At 34.5% G+C, this 19,226-nt stretch overlaps 1 protein-coding gene across 4 annotated transcripts in view; it reads left to right on the top strand.

Annotated features, from left to right (window-relative positions):
* The window catches only part of LOC141507788 (bile salt export pump-like), a 157,461-nt gene that overhangs the window by 94,318 nt on the left and 43,917 nt on the right, over nt 1-19,226 (top strand). For 2 of the 4 annotated variants that reach the window (XM_074215772.1, XM_074215774.1), the window contains exons 2-7: nt 719-829; nt 2,917-3,042; nt 6,604-6,807; nt 9,442-9,612; nt 13,826-14,027; nt 14,925-15,000. In XM_074215772.1, coding sequence (XP_074071873.1) covers nt 737-829; nt 2,917-3,042; nt 6,604-6,807; nt 9,442-9,612; nt 13,826-14,027; nt 14,925-15,000 — 872 coding nt within the window. In that variant the 5' untranslated portion in view covers nt 719-736. The remainder of the gene's footprint in view (nt 1-718; nt 830-2,916; nt 3,043-6,603; nt 6,808-9,441; nt 9,613-13,825; nt 14,028-14,924; nt 15,001-19,226) is intronic. The other 2 variants (XM_074215773.1, XM_074215775.1) reach the window with 2 other exon arrangements.

Raw genomic sequence — 19,226 nt, forward strand, 5'->3', positions numbered from 1 at the left:
TCCTGACACTAAACCCAACATTTGTTCATTGTGCCATCTTGAAGAACTGTCATCTTAATATTGAAGTAAGATTGAAACTAGACACTCCTAACAACATTATCTACTGACCCTCACCAGCATTTAGATGACACTGAAGTTCATTTCAGAGAACACCAGTATTTTTCTTTTTCTTTTTTTAAAAAAAATCTTATTTTTAGTATTCATTTAAATTCTTTCCCTTCCCCCCACCCCAGGCTTTTCCCCACCCATTGAAAAAAGTATGCAGTAGGATATCCTCTATTATGGGTATTAACAGAGTTTCATATTAGCCATCTTCCAAAGAAAAAAAACAAGAAAAATAAAATGAAAAAACGTGCTTCACTTTGCACACATGAACTCTAGTAGTTTTATGCTCTAACCATTATTAATAGTTAGTTTCAGGATATATCAGGAAATTAAAATGAAATCAGTTAGTAGGTTATCTAGCCTATGTGCATAGAAAGAAAGGAACCTTGTAAAGCTCCCTCTTTGATGGATAGGACCATCTTGGTGGATTTTACTGGGGTCATAGCATAGTTCAGGCAAAACTAGGGATGAACTCATACCCAAAAATGGATGAGGTTGACCACCAGGCATAGGATTTTTTTTCAAATAATAAATCCCAAGTCAGTTTGAGGTTTCAGGGTTAAACCCTGAACTCCTACTTTTTGATCATTTAATCCTGCCCATTCTGCTTCAGAAACCAATCATTGACTGTATGTCAGAAGATGGTTACAAGCTGGATAGAGTGAAGGGTGAAATTCAATTCCACAACGTGACCTTCCATTATCCTTCCAGACCTGAGGTCAAGGTGATTATCGTCTTGTGACAAATATTATTTATTAACATAATACAATCTTCTTGTTTGATTAATAATTTTCAGAAGCCCACAATAAGGTTGGTTCCCTTGAAGTTTGATTGTTTCTGGGCGTGGAGTGATTTATTGGCAACTTTCTGGAAATGACTTAAGGATTGTGCAATTGCCTCTCTGGTTACTCCCTTCAAACATTCTTCTGTGTTCTCTATTCACACACGGGCCTTGAATAGAATACAGACTACCAGTACTTTGGGATCAGTCAAGCCCACGGGGATGTTGCTGCAACTAGTCACACAGGCCATGTCATTCTATTGGCAATGATCATATGAGGTACATAGTATTCATAGACAATGCAAGAAAAGTTTCATCTCTCAACTTCCCTGGGATTCCAGGAAAGTGCCTTATCCTGAGTTGCTGGGTGTGTGAGATGGCAAAGAGATACATCTGCTGCCTCCAATTGCTCTTTTAATGGAAGGGCAGGTTCACACGGGCTTCCAGCTCAGAAGTTCTAGTGATGGGCAAGTGTCTCTGAGTTACTACACTGCCTTAACAGATAGAGGGATGATCCAGCACCCTCTAACAAGAGGGTCCCTGACCTTACAGAGGTCAGGGAAAACATCAAAGCAATGACCCTTCAAGGAAATCAAGATCTTTTCAAGCCATAGCAGCTAAACTTGGTTCTTCTTTGTTGACAGAGGAGCTCTAACTACTTGTCCTTATTTTGAATGTTCCTTAACTGGCGTAAGGTAACATGCATGAATTTAACAGCTACTAATAATAATTATCCTTTGTGTTCTAAAAAGGACCATATATATGATGATATGCCTATTATGTTGATTATAGTGAGAGAAATATTGTGTAAAGACATCCTTCTCACTGCTTTTTCCAGAATCACTTCACTCCTTGGCCTGATGAGTAGGAAATAGGACTTCTGATGGCTGGATGCTGTGGGAGTCCTTGGCCTTATGGATGTGGTTTCCCTCCCATAACAGTGAGGCTTCACAGCCCTCTAGCAACAAACATTAGGCTAAGTGTTATGGAAGATAAAGAAGAAAATTATCATAATGCATACAATATATATCTCAATATAGATATAAGCATAGATTATATGAGCTACATAGAAACATAGAGTCTGTAATTTACATGATCCTTATTATTGATAATACAAAAAGCTCAAAAAATTATTTGTCTTGTATGTAAATATGTAAAACATATAAATAAATAATGACTAAAAATCAGATACCTGTGATAAAAAACATCATTGTGATTTGTCAATGAATGCTTTTGAATGAGAATTCAAGGATTATATTTCTGTTTAGACTTCTATCTAATCTAATAAATAGATTAGGCTTACTTATTTGTCTAATCTTGACTGAAGCTATTAGAACATGAACACATTAGAATAAGAACATACAAACACACACACATATATATGCATATATATTAGCTAGAATTATTTCTCTGGGTTTGAAATGAAATATTAATAAAATGTAACCATATTTTAAAATCCTCATTTTGAATTATTAAAGGCTATAATCAAGAATGCTTTCTGTTTAATTTTCTCCCCTAGATTTAAATGATTGGCTTAACATAAATATAATTATGATGTTGTTCTTTAATGTAGACATTAACCAGAATATAATCTTAAAATATTTCATAGAATCATGACAAAAATACACAAAATCCTTAATATATAACAATAACCTGCAAATTAGGAAATCACATTTCTATGACAATTTGTCTTAATGTTTTGATTGCTTTAAAAAAAACTACCTCATTTTGAGGTTTTCATAGAAAAGATTTCTTTTAAAAAATATTAATTACAGGCACCAACAATAACAATGTAACAATACTCTGTTGACTAAAACAAATATTTCTATGCACTAATAGCAGTCATCATAAATAAGCAATTGAATTAAGTCAAAATGTGAATATTGGCACAATCCAGTATCAGTCTGTGTGTGTGTGTGTGTGTGTGTGTGTAGAGAAATGAGTGAATGTTGATTTATGCATCTGTTTATCCTATGTCTGATTATGTGATATTAATCATAAAATTAACCTGTGCTTTATTTTTTCTTCAGATTATAGATAACCTTAGCATGGTAATAAAATCTGGAGAGACAACAGCTATTGTAGGACCCAGTGGGGCTGGGAAGAGTACAGCAATGCAACTGATTCAGAGATTCTATGATCCCAGTGAAGGCATGGTGAGTTTCTTCAAGAAAACTCTTCTGTGTATGGAAAATCCTTTGGAAGTTGGGCTTGAATGCTTTGACCACAATAATTTTAGTCTACACTGGGTCTGTGTAGACACTCCTGAGTCAAACATTTTAATTAAACTCGCTGAATTAGGACAACTTGTCTAATTCTTTGCTGTGAATTTAGACAAGTGTCCTTGAAGGTCAGTAAAATCAAAATTATCCAACCCGTTGTTTAAAGAAGGTCTGAAATTTTTACCATTCCATTATAAAGACTAAACTTCCTAGACATTTTCTGTGTTTGCATAAATTGTTTGCCTAAGTTATAGAAACTCAAAATGTATGAAGGAGAAAATTAACACCTAAGTTTCTAAGAGTTAGAGACAGCACAAAGTAACAGACAGAAAGCTGACTTTTTACTCAAGAAGATCTGTGGTCAAGTCTTTCTGTCTGATATATACTGGTTGTATAATAACAGATAAGTGCTTAACTTTGCATGATCCCATGCAAATCTCTAAGTTTATGGATTATAAAACAGTTAGTGATCTGCACTGGTAGAAGGCATTTTCTCAGTATCAATGGAAGCACCTAACATCTTGGGGATGGCAAAAAGGGTTAAGGTTAAGTTTATATAGGACAGCTAGGTGGCACAGTGAATAGAAAGCCTAATCTGGAGTCAGGAAGACCTGAGTTCAAATTCAAACTCAGATACTTACTAGGCATATGACCCTGGGTAAGTCACTCCACTGTGTTTGATTCAGTTTCTTCATTTGTAAAATGAACTGGAGGAGGAAATAACAAACCATTCTAGTATTTTTGCCAAGAAAATCCCAAATGGGGTCCTGAAGAATCAAACATGACTGAACAAAAGTAGCAAATTTATATAGATTTTAAATGAAAGATTCAGTTACAAATTGGAAATTATTCTTAATAGTACTGGGTATTTTCCCCAAAAGTTTATGTAATTTCCCAAATTTAGTCTTAGATGTGTCATAGAATTACAGAATCATACATTCTTGCAGGAAGCTAGGTGGCGCAGTGGATAGAGCACTGGCCCTGAAGTCAGGAGTACCTGAGTTCAAATCCAGCCTCAGACACTTAATAATTACCTAGTTGTGGGGCTTTGGGCAAGCCACTTAACCCCATTTGCCTTGCAAAAAAAAAAAAAAAGAATCATACATTCTCAGTGGACATTGTATCCAGATCACACCTGACCAAGAATCCTATTTACAGTTTACAAAATCACTAGAGAGAGGCAGTCACCATCTCCAAAGGCAGCCCATTCTCGTTTTGTAGAACTAATAATGGCTCAAAGTTTTCTTTACATCAAACCTAAGGTGACCTCTTGGTTCCTGATTTAGCAATGTGGGGTTCAACAGACCAGTCAATCTCTCTTCTACATGTCTGTCCTTCAAACATCTAGAGGATAGCTATCAAATCCATTTCTAAGGCTTCTTTGCTCCAGGCTTACTTTTCCCAGTCCATTCAATTGATATTATTTGGCATGAATTTGAGGTCCTGCTTCGGACTCTCCAGACCAACTAGCTGAAAGCTTAGCAAGGAGCAGAAAGTCATGTTGACAGACATAGTCCTCTCTGATTCTGGATGACAAGCACATTTGAACACACATTATTAATGATTCCTGTGAAATTTCTTGTGCTGTCACACTCTGGAGAACTGCATTTTTTTTTTCAACAAATAGAAAAGAAGTTGGCAATAAAAAGCGACCTCATTTTTCACAGGCATGATGTCTCACTTTTCATGATTCTTGTTCCTCTTATCTGAAAAGCATCCACAGTTTACAGGACATAAAATGGGCACTGTTTTTGCAGATGGTACTTGATTGATGACTTTGAGATTACAATGGTTTACAATAGCAAAGTATCTGTATATATTATCAAAAACAAAATTTACTGTAGAATTCATACCTAGAATGGTGATAATTACTTACCAGGGTTGTGGCTTTTGACCTTCATATTTTGATTATTTAACAATGCCCTAAAAGGACATTGGGGAATTTGGAAAAGATTAACGCCTCTGATGTGAGGACTACCAAGTCTTTTCAGGGCTGCTTATCCACCTTTGGTGTTTATCTGTTATCAGACTATTGTGACTGCAAGAAGTTATAACTTGCTCAGTAGCCATGCTCTGCTCCAGTAATACCATCTCAACCATTTTGAGGGTAACTGATAGTCCTCAAACCCATCAGTGAGTTATAAAGATGACAACCCCAAGTATGTGAAGACCTTTCTTCTCTGTCCCCCAGAATGGGTGGATAAGAACAATTTGTTCCAATGGCCACAATTGTAGTGTACTTAGAGCTTGGTCAAATATCAAAGACTCCAAAGTTATCTCCTGTATCCTGAACCATTGCCAATTGTCTTTACTATTGTCCTGACATTGGATTTCTTTGACTCTGGAAAAGAGACTAAGGCTTATGACTTTGTTCAACACTGTCTCAACTCCAATTCAAAACCAAGTCAAGACATCACCCATGATGTCATTGATTCTCTTTGAAAATGAAACTTGAATAACAACATGGTTTTAGTTTAAGGATAATAGACATTCAAAATCCCTACTTCCTCAAGCGTATCTGTGTTCTCATCAATGTGAGTATTCCTGCCAAAAAGAGGATAACAGCTATCTATACCCATCATGTCTGTCCCATCATGTGCCTCTCTCCTCTTGTCTTCTTATAAGTTCATCACAGTTTTTCTATCCAAAGTACAAGAGCTCTTTCTCAATTTCTCTTGATATTATAAAAATTACAGTGGAGCATTTGGACTATCTACCTGTCATTCATTGCTATTGCTAAGAGACCAGGACAACTTGTTTTATGATCTTACATTTTCCTGTTGACATTCTTTACTCAAGTTCTTCAAAGTTTCTTACTTTTATGTTGTTACTGATTTGCATACAATGTGTCCCTCTGTATTGTCCTGGGTGTGATACTTACTTTAAATTCTTTTTAAATCTTGTAATTCTTTAATGACTGACATTTACAGCCATTTTACTTGCTCTGCCAGAGGAAGTTTAGATGTTTTTTGCTCTATGGATTAAAAAAAAAAAACTTGTACAGCACCAGAATAAATTTGTTGAATTAGATGGTAATTACACAGTCCATGTTTTGAAACAAACTATTCTGAAGAGTCTTGTACTTGATAGGTACTTGCTATTTACTAAATTAAGTTAGACTTAAATCACCTTAGTGAAAGCCCCATTATAGCAAATCTTATAATGATTTAATTATGTTGACTCTTGGAATAATTTGATTACAAGGGAATTTAGAGGTCATCTAATCTAACCCCTGATCAAAGCTTGAATTGCCTCTATTATATATTCAACTGTGGTCATCTAATCATTCCTTGAAAACCTCCAGTGATGAAGAGCTCACTTCCCAAGAGGTCCTAATCTGTATATCAATACTAGGAAAGTTGCAAAATGCTATATAGTTTACAAAGTATTTTCTTTGGGAATCTTTGAGGGCCCTTCTATATTTCTGTGATAAAATGTTAAGGCTCACTTCACTGGAAGAGATCTCAATGGTGACTATGTTTCTATATTCTACAGGTCACCCTAGATGGACATGATATTCGTTCTCTTAATATTCAATGGCTCCGATCCCATATTGGAATTGTTGAACAAGAACCAGTCCTGTTCTCTACTACAATTGCAGAGAACATTCGCTATGGCAGGGAAGATGCAACCATGGAAGACATCATCAAAGCTGCCAAAGAAGCCAACATCTATAATTTTATCATGAATTTGCCATTGGTACTGTCTGCCTCACATCTGTTTCATCTAAACAATGAATAGTAATCACTTTTCTTTCCATTTCAACCTTGAATGCACATCTATGTCTTAAGATAAATTACGACTAATAATAATAGGAATAAGTAATAACATGGAAAAAAATTCTAATGAAAACCAGCAGATCAAATCCATAGGAATTTAAGCATTAATGGTGGTCCAGGAATTGTGCTAAGCTCTGTGATACAAAGACAAAAACAGTCCATGCCCTCAAGGAGCTCACAGAGAAATGGAAGAGACATTATGCGAAAAAACTATGTATATGCAATATAAATAAAGATCAATTGAAAGATAATCTAAGAGAGAATGCACTAGTATCAAGTAGGACTGGGAAAGTTCTCTTATGAAGAGGTGGGATTTGAGCAGAGACCAGAAGGAAGCCAGGGAAGTCAAAAGACTGAGATAAGTATAGAGAGCATTCCAGGCATGAGAGTCAATCATTGAAAAGATGTATTTGAGAGGTGGAAGTAACATTTTTTTAAAAACTTCAATACCCTTCATTGCTTTAATAGTAGTACTTCAGATCGACATGGGATTACCTAGCTCCATTCACAATTCTCTCTTTTTGTCTGAAAAATTATTTGTCAATCCTGTGATATAATTCCAACAAAACTTACGAAGAAGGGAAGAATATTTTTTAAATCATAAATTCACCTGATAAAATGTAAGCTCCTTGAGGGCAATGACTTCTGTTCGTGCATTTGTTTCCCCAATACCTTGTACATATTAGTTCTTTAATGAATGTTTATTCAATGAGTGAATGAATTTTTAAAACACTAAGAGGACTTAGAGATCATTTTGTCCAACTATCTCATTTTAAAGAACTCAGGTCTTATGTGTTACAAATTCTATGCTATTTAAATCATGTTCTGAAAAAAATTAATTTCTCCAAATTTAAATGACTTTATTTCTATGCCATTGAACATGGCTATGACTTCACTAACTTGATAAAATGGAAATTCTTAAGAGTGGTCATTTGAAAATAACTGGTATAATGGTTTTTGTAGTTCAATTTTTATTGTTCAAGGTTGGTAAGTTGTCTTCAGAGCTATAACAAAGATACATCAATCAGGTCTTTGTCTCAGAAATTTAGGGAATGCTGTAGAATTTACTATCTTTAGTAAAACAGCTAGCTTAGCACCTATTCAACAGAAACAATTGGTTAAAATAGGAACTGTCAGATGACCCCTTCTTTGAGCCCTTTCCCAGCTTTGGTCTGCTTCTACCCCAAGGAACAATGTCATGAGGTCTCATACAATCAACTAATTTTGTCTTAAAGACTTGATTTGAGGGATTTTATGCTTCTTGCCCCAGGACTAGTTCAGGTTGCTTGTCTAGGGACAAAAATCACTAACTATAGCTCTGGCCATCATGGTTAATCAATTACAAAACTCATATGTTCAACAATTTTTCTCCTTCCACATCTATCTTTTTTTAAAGGAATGATGATGTTTGAAATAATGTTATTGATCTAAAAATAAGTAGGGAAAGTGTCTAGTGACTGGTACCTTAACTTACAGAGCAGATGCTATGACTTTGAGCTTGAGTTTTTCTATCCTCATGTAGCAAAGATGTGATGAATAGTAATCATTTTTTCAAGTCCATTCATCGTATTGTATATTTTTATTTTCTTACAGAAAATTAAAGTTAGGCTAATGTGCCCACTATTTGGAGTATCTAGTGTATTGAAGCAGATAGAGGGTACGTATGTACTCAGTAAAAATCTGTGTTTAATTCATTCAATTCAAGTGAACAAGTATTTTCTAAGGAAATTAATAATAATAATAATAATAATAGCTAGAATTTTTATAGCATTTTAATGTTTCAGAACATTTTATAAATATTATCTCATTTGTTGTTTGCAACAACCCTGGGAGACTGGTGCTATTATTATTCTCATTTACAAATGGGGAAATTGAGCTAGAAAAGATTAAAGTGACTTGACTAGGGTCATACTACTAATAAGTGTCTGAAGAGAGATTTGAACTCAAGTCTTCCTGACTCCAGATTCATTGTTTTATCTGCCTTCTATGTGTTAATTACTAATAGATCTTGTGCTGGACAACAGAAATAACAAAATAAAAAGAAAAATGTCTCTGTTTTCAGAATATCAAGTATAACATAACATAATTATATAGTATAAATCATGATAAAAGAGATTATGCTGTGATTGCTTTTTCTTTCACAGCAGAAAAACAATTGGGAGAATTGTGTTTTGCTGAGTTTTCTACCTAGAAAGAAGAGACTAGGATTTGATTTGTGTCAGAATCTTCTAAGGTGATTTTTCAGGACCCTGATCAATTTTTACTTTCACTATAGAGTTTTATTTGATACTGGCCTCAGTGAGGGGTTGTTTGTATAGCCTGGCAACCCTGAGAATGAAAGAATGAATCAATTTATTTACCTTGCACATGCCCCAAAATATTGATTAGAACATAACCTGTTTTTCTGAAAGGAGAAAATTTTTCCCCCAGGGAAGTTCAAGCTAGGAAACTCAAAACCTGAGTAGGACATAGTATGAAAGAATACATCTACTGAGTCATTGTCATATACCAAAGGCTACCTACCTTTCATTTTAACTCTTGTCTCTTGTCTTAGAAATTTGATACCTTTGTTGGTGAAGGTGGAGGACAAATGAGTGGAGGCCAAAAACAGAGGATCGCTATTGCACGAGCTCTGATCCGAAACCCTAGGATTCTGCTTTTGGACATGGCCACCTCTGCTCTGGACAATGAGAGTGAAGCTATAGTTCAGGAAGCTCTTAATAAGGTCTGTTGTAAAGCTCAGTTCATTGACAATATGTAGAGAAGTTTGGGGGAGACATTTGTGTTCTGCAACTTGTATTGATATTCAGCCAAATTTGTGCAGGTGTGTATGTGTTTGTAACATAATGATTTCCTCTGCCTCTGGATTATTGAAGATGCAAAGAAAGCCTCTCTTTCTAGGGTCCCCAAGGTCAGCAGAAGAGAGGCTAGATTGACTCCCTACTCTGAAAGTTAGAGAATCTTTCCTTTTAAACTTGGGAGTCCAACAGCTGGAGTATGGAAACCACAGGGATAGTTCCCCCTTCCCTTCCCCAGTCAACATCAGAGAAGGGAGTGAACCCTGAGGGTTCAGGCAGAGGAGGACACCTTCCTTTTGCAATACTAATGAGAAAGGCAGCTAGGTGGATAGAGCACCCATCCTGGAGTCAGGAGGACCTGATTTCAAATTCAGTATCAGGCACTTAATAATGGTCTGGCTGTGTGACCTTGGGCAAGTCACTACCCCATTGCCTTAAATTAAAAAAATAAAAAAGCACTAATGTGAACTAGGACTAGGGGAAATAAATGTAGAGAAAGAGAGAAGAGAATATCTCATTTCCTTTATTTTCTTTGCTGAGTTTAATACATGCTGATGTTTAAAATAATATTTTACATGTTTCATCATATTTGGTCTTCACAAAAACCTTTTAAAGTTGATGCTACTACAGTGCTATTTTGGGGCATCTAGGTGGTGGTTAGAGCACTGGCCCTGGAGTCAGGAGGGCCTGAATTCAAATCTGACCTCAGACACTTAATGATTACCTAGCTGTGTGGCCTTGGACAAGCCACTTAACCCCACTGCCTTGCAAAAGCCTTAAAACTTAAATAAATAAAATAAAGTTGATGCTACTGCTATTATTATTCTCATTTTACTGATGTGGAAACTGAGGTTCCGACAGATTAAATGACTTGTCTGTGGCTACATAGTCAATATTGAAGGCAGGATTTAGATCCTGGTCTCCACCAAATGACCTTCATGGGCAGGCAGTTCAATATAACAAACCTAAGTGTCTACTTTGTACAAAACACTGTACTACATCTATCCCTTCCACATTGTGGTGGAGTTAGGAACAGGATGCCCCCACATTCTGGAAAATCTGTATAAAATTTTTTGACCTTCTCTTACCAGAGAAAATGTCTGAACTCTTTTCTTTCTCTTTTATGGGGTGTTTACAGTACCTTGTAAAATTCGGATTAAGTATTGGGTCAGAGACTCCCTGTTGTTAGGTCTTAGTGCGTCATCTGCAGTTCTTGCAAAACTCCCCCAAAATTTCCATTTAATTTCTTTTGCTAACCCATGATAAATGGAAACCACAGTGTAGAAGGGAGAACTATCCTCATAGAGCTTGTGATCAGGTAAGTTGGGTTACAAACAAAAACCTGTAAGAAGCTGAGAGTTCTTACCTCAGTCCCTAGTTTTACCAAACAGCAGAAGATAGTAGCAAAGGGAATAATGTCAGGCTTATGGTACCCAGTGACCCTAGATAGGAAGAGAGTGAGGTGGATTAATTCACCTCTAGTTTGAAGAATATATTGCTTTGAGTTTTATATATATATATATATATACATATATATATATGTATATATATATATATACACACACACACACACACACACACATATATATATATATATATATTTATAGTCTAAGATAATCAAGGTGTTGAACTGAAATTTTAAAGAATGTTCTATCAATGTTCTAAAGACTGGTCTACCAATCTGAGTACATGCCACACAGAGGTGATCCATTGGCGTATGGGGAAAAATAAAGCTTCCATTAATTTTTCTTTTAAAAAATTAATATTCTATAATGTTTAATATATATACATTGGCACTGATAACCTCACTCCACCTAAATCTCAAATGATCACACGTCACTAAAGTAAGGCAAAGTCCCTGCAAAATGAACATGAATCCTATAACACACAGGGGTTGACAGTGGTGCTCCTACTTGTAATGTACTGGATTAAAGGGTTATAATATTTGATTTTAAACAAATAGCTTATAATGATTGATTTTAACCAAACAGGTTATAATATTTGATTTTAATTAAATAAACCCTTACAAAACAAAGAGGTACCTTAAAAAGAGGCCTGTAAAGGAGCAAAAGCTAACTGGGAAATGACTTCCATGACAATCCTCTGATTCCCACTATGGGCATGAGCTCTCCACCACTCACATTCCTTGGTAAAAATAATGATGATCTAGACAGATTCATAAAAGGACAATGAGGGTGAGGTGGGGGTGGGGTGTCATGGGCAGGAGGGTAACCATGAAGTTCACTGATGATCTCTTAACTGTTAGTAAAAGAAAACTGAGTAATGAACTTTCTTTCAGGAAAAAAGACAAATATTCCTGATTTGCATTTTTTTTTCTCTTGCAGGTAACTGTCATGTTTTGCTGCCTAGAAATTTTTTTTAAGTGAACACATTTAATATATCTCTTCAAGGTCAAATTAACATTTTAACAATGAAGGAGAAAATAATTGAAAAAGACATGCTAGAGAAGGGTTTTGAAATTAAATAAACAACCTTTGAGAGATGTTTTGCATTATTTTTTCTTTCTCTCTTTTCCTTTTTCTCTCCCTTCCCTTCTTCCTTCCTTCCTTCCTTCAATAAATGTCCTTTATAGAAATATTTAAGCAAATTTCAAAAACTTGGAAACAGATTTCAATTAAAAATTTTCCAAATGAAGAGTTTTCAGTGGTATTGTACCTATTTGTTAAAATTATATTTAACAAATGTATATCTTCTGATTAGTTTCCAAAACCGATTGATTGTTTCCAGGGAAAGTGGAAATTTGCTAACAAAACTTCAATTTAAAAACCTTTGTATAATTTGTAGATAGGATTAGAAAATGAACATTATAAATGAGCAAGCACAGGCATTGATATGCATTTGGATTTATCTCTCTTTTATAAGCATCTTTTTCATATATGAAAGTCACTAAAACCAAGTTTCCAAATAAACTGAAATATTAGAACCAAGCTTATTAAATTTTTACACTTAGTAATTAGTGGGAGCAAAAAGATTTTTGCACAGTTAAGTAAAAGAAATTATTTTATACCTATTGTTTATTTTTCCTTTTTTATTTCTATTTTTTGTACATTTTACAATGGACATGTTGGTCCAGTAATGCATAAATGCCATTTTATATCTAGATGTATGTATATGTATACATATGTGAAAATATGTATATGTGGTATTCCAGATTTTTGAGACACCTTGTTGTACCTACTGGGGATGCATAACAAAATGTTCTTGCTAATAAGGATGTGTGATTAAAAAAGGGTTTGGAGATTGTTACTCTATAAATAAGTTTAATGGTCACAGAATTAGACTGTAAGTTCTTCAGAGATCAGAGATAATATACATTTTGTGTTTCTTTTGCCTCTTCTGAAAACACCTAGTTCAATGGCCTGGTTTTTAACAACTGCTCAGTACATGTTGCACATCTGAAAGACAATTGTTTTCTTTTGACCTAAATAAGTCAGTGATACACTGAAATTTTTATTCTTAGTGTGGAACTTAGCAACTGAACATTTGTAAGATTGAAATGCTGCCAACCTTTAAATAACTTGAGAGGACTTTAAAGTATTTTAAAATGCTTTAATTTTTTTATCATCCTCAGTTCTAGATCAGTGGCAGGTACTGTTTTAAAGAGAGATTCTCTTTTTGACTATTAGAAAGAAAGTAGGATGGCCCAATCTAGTCCATGTAAAATTAGTTGTTTATTAGTGTTCCTATGTAGCAAACTTCTGATCAGTTAAAGCATTCTAAGGAAATGAGAAGAGAATTTGATTCAGTGTCCCTGGTCTTTATTCAGATTTCTGTCATTAAAATATTGCCCAATTCTGATCAATATAATGACCAGCATCTAAGAGATCAGTGCTAGACCAAGCTACACCCCTCTTATCAGAGAGAGATGTTGGACTCAGATTATAGAATGAGACCTATGCGTTTGGACATGGCCAATGTAAAGATGTATTTGTCTTCATTTTATATATATATATATATATATATATATATATATATATATATATATATACACATATATATATGTATATATATATATATTTCTCATAAATATATTTTTTTACTGGCAGGAGAGTATGGGAGAAAAACTAATTCTGATCACTGAAAAAATAAAAAAAATATGTTAACCATCCTTTCGCATAGGCTCAGCATGGACGTACCACAATCACAATAGCCCATCGCCTGTCTACTATCCGAGCTGCAGATGTCATCATTGGATTTGAACTTGGAAAGGCTGTAGAGAGGGGCACTCACGAGGAGCTGTTGAATAGGAAAGGTGTTTACTTCACTCTGGTGACTTTGCAAAGTCAAGGAGACCAAAATTTAAATGAAAAGGCAGTGGAAGGCAAGTGTCCTTTTTCCCTACTCTTATAAAATGATATTGTAAATGTGTAGAAGGTGACTTAAGATGTAGCTATGCACTGTACACATGGAAGTGGAAACCTCATAATTATTTGCTTGTTTGTTTTTGCTATTGATTGATTAGCTAAGCTTTCAGATAGCGAAACATTGTGTTTGTGTGTGTGTGTGTGTGCTTTGTTTTGTTTTTGTTTTTTAACCTGCTACAGCTAGATGGTACAGTGGATAGACTGAAAAGCCTAGAATTGAGAAGACCTGAGTTCAAATCTGGTCTCAGAAACTTACTAGCTGTGTGACTCTGGGCAAGTCACTTAATTAACCCTGCTTGCCTCAGTTTCCTTAACTATTTATTGGAGATACCTCCCCAGCTTGTAATGAAGATCAAATGATATAATATTAGCAAAGTGCTTAATATAGTACCTAATACATATAAAACTCTTAATAATTGCCTATTTATTTCTTTTCTAAATTTTTAACTAAATAAATACAAAAATTTTCCCTACATACTGTACTTTATAAAGTCAACTATGTGTCCATTGAGTTTCACCTGTATGAATCTCGCTTATTCTAATTGACTTTGTCTATAATTGCCTGACACTCCTGAAAACGTCTCCCCAGGTTCCCTATGTTTCTCATTGTGATTTTGTCTTCCTGAGGAAACTATATATAGGCTACTATGGAATCTCATTCCAAGGATTTGGACATTTTTAGCTCAGTAGTGCTAGATAGATAGCAAACCCTATTTTTCCCAATGTTAGTGTTATTCTCTATCCTGAACAAACATATATTGCAGTTCCATTTTAACATTGAAATAAATTGTTTTCCTTATCATCTATTCTATTTTCACCATGTGCTAAGAGGTTGTTCATGCTATCTTGTACAGAAGATGATGTGCCTGAAGATGCCAGCTTTGAGAGAAATCAGACCTTTCAAAGAGGGAGTTATCAGAGCAGTCTACGGTAAGCCTAAATCATGTAGTGTAATTTAAGGTTTTCAGAACTTCTCCATGTTGTTCTAAAACTGAATTCTCCACTAGTACATTTCTCAGGTGTACAGAATTTTAAGGAGATCCAAATGTATATATGTCACATCACACATCCATCAATAATCAACAAATAAAGGGATTGTGTCTATGTTGACTTCCTTCTCAACTTAATGGAAGATTTCTCAGTCAATGCAATTCAAGAAGTGTTCCTCAAAAACCTTCAGACACTGTACTAGGATCCCAGGTTACAATGATAGACATGAAACAATCTCTATTCTCAAAGAGTTTCTATCCGAATGAGAGGGGAGGGTAGGAAATAGCATATCTGCTGATAAGTAAACTACAAAATAATTTGTATTATTTTGGAGATGTTAGAGAAAGGACTAATAATCAGGATGATTAGAAAAGGTGCATTGTAAGAGGCATCACCTGAGTCTTAAAGGAAGCTAGGGTTTCTAAGAAGCAAGAGATTAAAAGTATACTCTTTATCATGGTGATGATGGGTTGGGATACAGGGAGAGGGGTTGAGAAGAACTGTTTGTTGAACCTAGAAAACTGATAAATGGAAAAGTGATTGTTTTTATTCTTTTGTTCCCCCCAAATCAATTATTATATCATTTTATCTTGGAAATCAAAACTATTTTTCCCCTATTAGCATCCTGCTCTGACAGATATCAGTAATTTAAAAAAAAAATCTTATTGCCACAGTAACTCACCAAACATCCTATATGATTTTTATTGAATTAGATGAGCAATGTATTTTGTGGAGCAGTCAAAATAGGTTTCTCCAAAGATCTATTTATTGGGTAATTCATTATTTCCTTGGTTAATAAATATTATTATTCACCATAATAGTATAATTCTTATTTTTACTGGGAAAATGACAAACTCTAATCTTCAGTCTTAAATTAGAAAATTAAATTAAATTGCTTATATAATAACAATAATAAAGATGTAAGTATAAACAATTCAGTCAGGCTCTATTTGTTATCAATATACTGTCACTAAGGATTTTCTTTTGAGTTAAGATTAGAGGTCTAATAGCAAGGTTAATGAAATATCAGGGCATATTTCTCCCACTGTCTGCACTATTTCTAGGACATTTAATTAAAGTCTATGCCCTGAAAAGATATTCATTTACAAGAGTGTCTCATTCCAGTTGTTAATTGTTAAATGAAAAAGTTTGAATAGGATCTGATAAAAATACTGTCTTCAAAAATGATTTCAAATACCAACTTGCTCAATATTCTGATGACTTCTCTGAAGGAAGATTTTCTTTTTTTTTCATTTTGAAGATACATTTTTATTTTAGGAAAAAAGTTACCTTCGCCCAAAACATTCACTTAACTTGAAGGACTCTGAAGAGTAAAAAAATCATAAAAAATATTGAGTGTCAAAACTATTATGCAGTTTTCTGTCATATATATTAAAGTTTTAATAATAATAGCTTACATTTTATATTAAACTTAGCAACAATCTATAAAATCATTCAAACAAAATGAAATTTCACAAATAAGCTGTAAGTTACAAAATACTTACAATTTGTTTTTAACTCTTTATAGTAACTTTAATACAATAACAATAAAAATTTTACTGCAATATCCTCTTCTGATTTCTCTTTATCAGCAATTTTCAGATATTGACACTTTTTCAAAAAACCACATAATTGTAGTTAGTGTATATATGATGTCCCAAAAGTCTTAGTGTAGTTTAAAGTTTGTTTTTTTTTAATATCTCTAATATTTAAAACTGCAAAAAAGATTTTTAGAACATCCTGGACATTGTTGTTCTAATTCAGCTTTCTTCACTCTGCATCATTTTATTTAAGAGTACTGCATTTCTCTGTATCCTTCTTGTGTGTCCTTTTTCACGGTACAATAGTTTTCTAGATAGTACAATAGATAATAGTGGCATATATGGAGTCAGGAAGATCTGAGATCAAATCCAACTTCAGTCACTTATAGCTAAGTGACCCTGGGCAAGTCACTTAACTCTGTTTACCTCAGTTTCTTCATCTGAAAAATGAACTGGAGAAGGAAATGGCAAACTATTCCAGGTTTTTTTGCAAGGAAAAACCCAAATGGGATAACAAAGAGTTGGACACTAACTGAACAAAAACCAGTGATCTTACCGCTATGTACATGTAGTCTTGATTCCAAAAGAATGATCCTAAGTGGAATTTTTTTTAAAATTGATGTTCTAGATCTTTCATGTCATTAGTAAGGAAACCTCCCCTTAAAAAAATGCAGATCCATTTTTGGTTATTGATCTTAATATAGAGACACATGGTACACTGAGGGCTCAGTGGACTTGTCATTACTGATCATAATTGTTTTTCAAATCTAGAAAACTGATAGATGGAAAAGTGATTGTTTTAATCTTTTGTTCCCCCAAATCAATTAGTATATAATTTTATCTTGGAAATCAAACCTATGCATTTTCCCTATTAGCATCCTGCTCTGACAGATACCGGTAATTTTTTTTTTAAATCTCATTGTCATTAGGTTCCATAGACAAGACTGGAAGTCAAGTCTTCCTAACTCTGAGGCTGGCAACATTGCCTATCAATGAAAATTAAAAATCATAAATGTGATGAGGAGAACAAATAGCTTTCCTAATAAAGAAAATAATCTGTATCCTTTTTTACCTCCCAAGTTGAGCATTCAGAAAAGGAAATAACAAGAGTGGTCTTGAACCAAAGGTGGTCTAAGGTGATAGAAATGAGGAAGTGGGATTTTTTTAAACAAACTTTTAGGTACTGGTTTGAGTTTTTCAGATGAAAGCCTCAATAAAAATTCTAAGTTGTCTGCTTAAGGTTTATCATTTATAGTAATTAAGTACATTATAGAATATCCTCTTTCTATTTGATGAGGTTTTTTTTTTTTTGCAAGGCAATGGGGCTAAGTGGCTTGCCCAAGGCCACACGGCTAGATAATTATTAAGTGTCTGAGGCCAGATTTGAACTCAGGTACTCCTGACTACAGGGCTGGTGTTCTATCCACTGCACCACCTAGCCACCCCCTCTATTTGATGAGTTTTAAAAACAGCCTTTTCAATGATCACAGACCAATATCCATAGAGAGACATTTATACATAGTGAGGAAATTGCTATTCTTTGGTAGATAAAATTAGCTGGAATAAGAGGAGAGACCTAAATAAGCAGCTGGAAATAGACCTGAGGGCTTGTTCGATTCAAATTAAGGCTCTAAGGAGGTTAAGTGACTTTCCTAAGGTCACATAATTAGTGTCAAAGGCAGGATTTGCATTCAGATCCTCTGACTCAAGAGTTATTTTCTTTCCATTGTATCACCTTCCCTCTTATGAAAAAATTTGTACTAAAAAAAATTAGACTCATCTCTGCAACATTTCAGTCCCTTCCCTGTGGAATGTACATGAATTCTATAAAGTCACCTGAAATTAGTTTTCTGCAAACAAATGAAGCACTAATGGAAACATCTAAGAAAGGTCCTCAAAGCTCACAATTAGGCCCTTATTACCTCTTACCTACTCCACTGCAATAACCTCTTAATTGGTCTCTTTCTAGTCTGGTATTCTACAGTGCTGCCAACACTACCCACTGCTTTATCCTCTGCCTTTCCCAAGTTGAAACTTAACTGTCTTGTATGTTGCCTATTCATTCTGGAGAAAATGACTCTATTTATGTTATCTAATCTAAAGAAAGAACTCCAATGCTAGGGAATCTAAGAATGGGGGGGGCGGGGTATGACATCATGACAGACCAATAGGTAAGAATATCTGTGGACTAGACCAACTTTGTGTCCCCTCTTTGATTCCAACTATTTTTGAACTGGCCCTATATTGAGTAAACATGTATGAAAAAAATAAGATCTTTGTTTCAACTTTACTCAGAGTGATCCCTAATGTTTGCTGTATAGAACCTGCACAATATTGCCCTTGTTACCACCCTGCTCCACACCCATGAATGTGTTTACATAGAGGAAAATCAGGTGATACAATTTGGTTGGACCATGCCCTTTTACCTTAGAGGGAAGAGGGAAATCATATGCAAAGAAATATTTAGAATGACTGAGATGTTAATCCATAGGTGCAACCTCTGAAGCACAAGTAATTTTACCTACATCTGTGGTTATCCTTATAGGATCTACAAATGATAGGTATATTTACAAGTTCTTAGAGTCTGCTAATCCTAGATTTATAAAAATAAATAAATGATGAAAA

Source organism: Macrotis lagotis, chromosome 1 (genome assembly GCF_037893015.1).
Source record: "Macrotis lagotis isolate mMagLag1 chromosome 1, bilby.v1.9.chrom.fasta, whole genome shotgun sequence".
Taxonomy (NCBI): domain Eukaryota; kingdom Metazoa; phylum Chordata; class Mammalia; order Peramelemorphia; family Peramelidae; genus Macrotis; species Macrotis lagotis.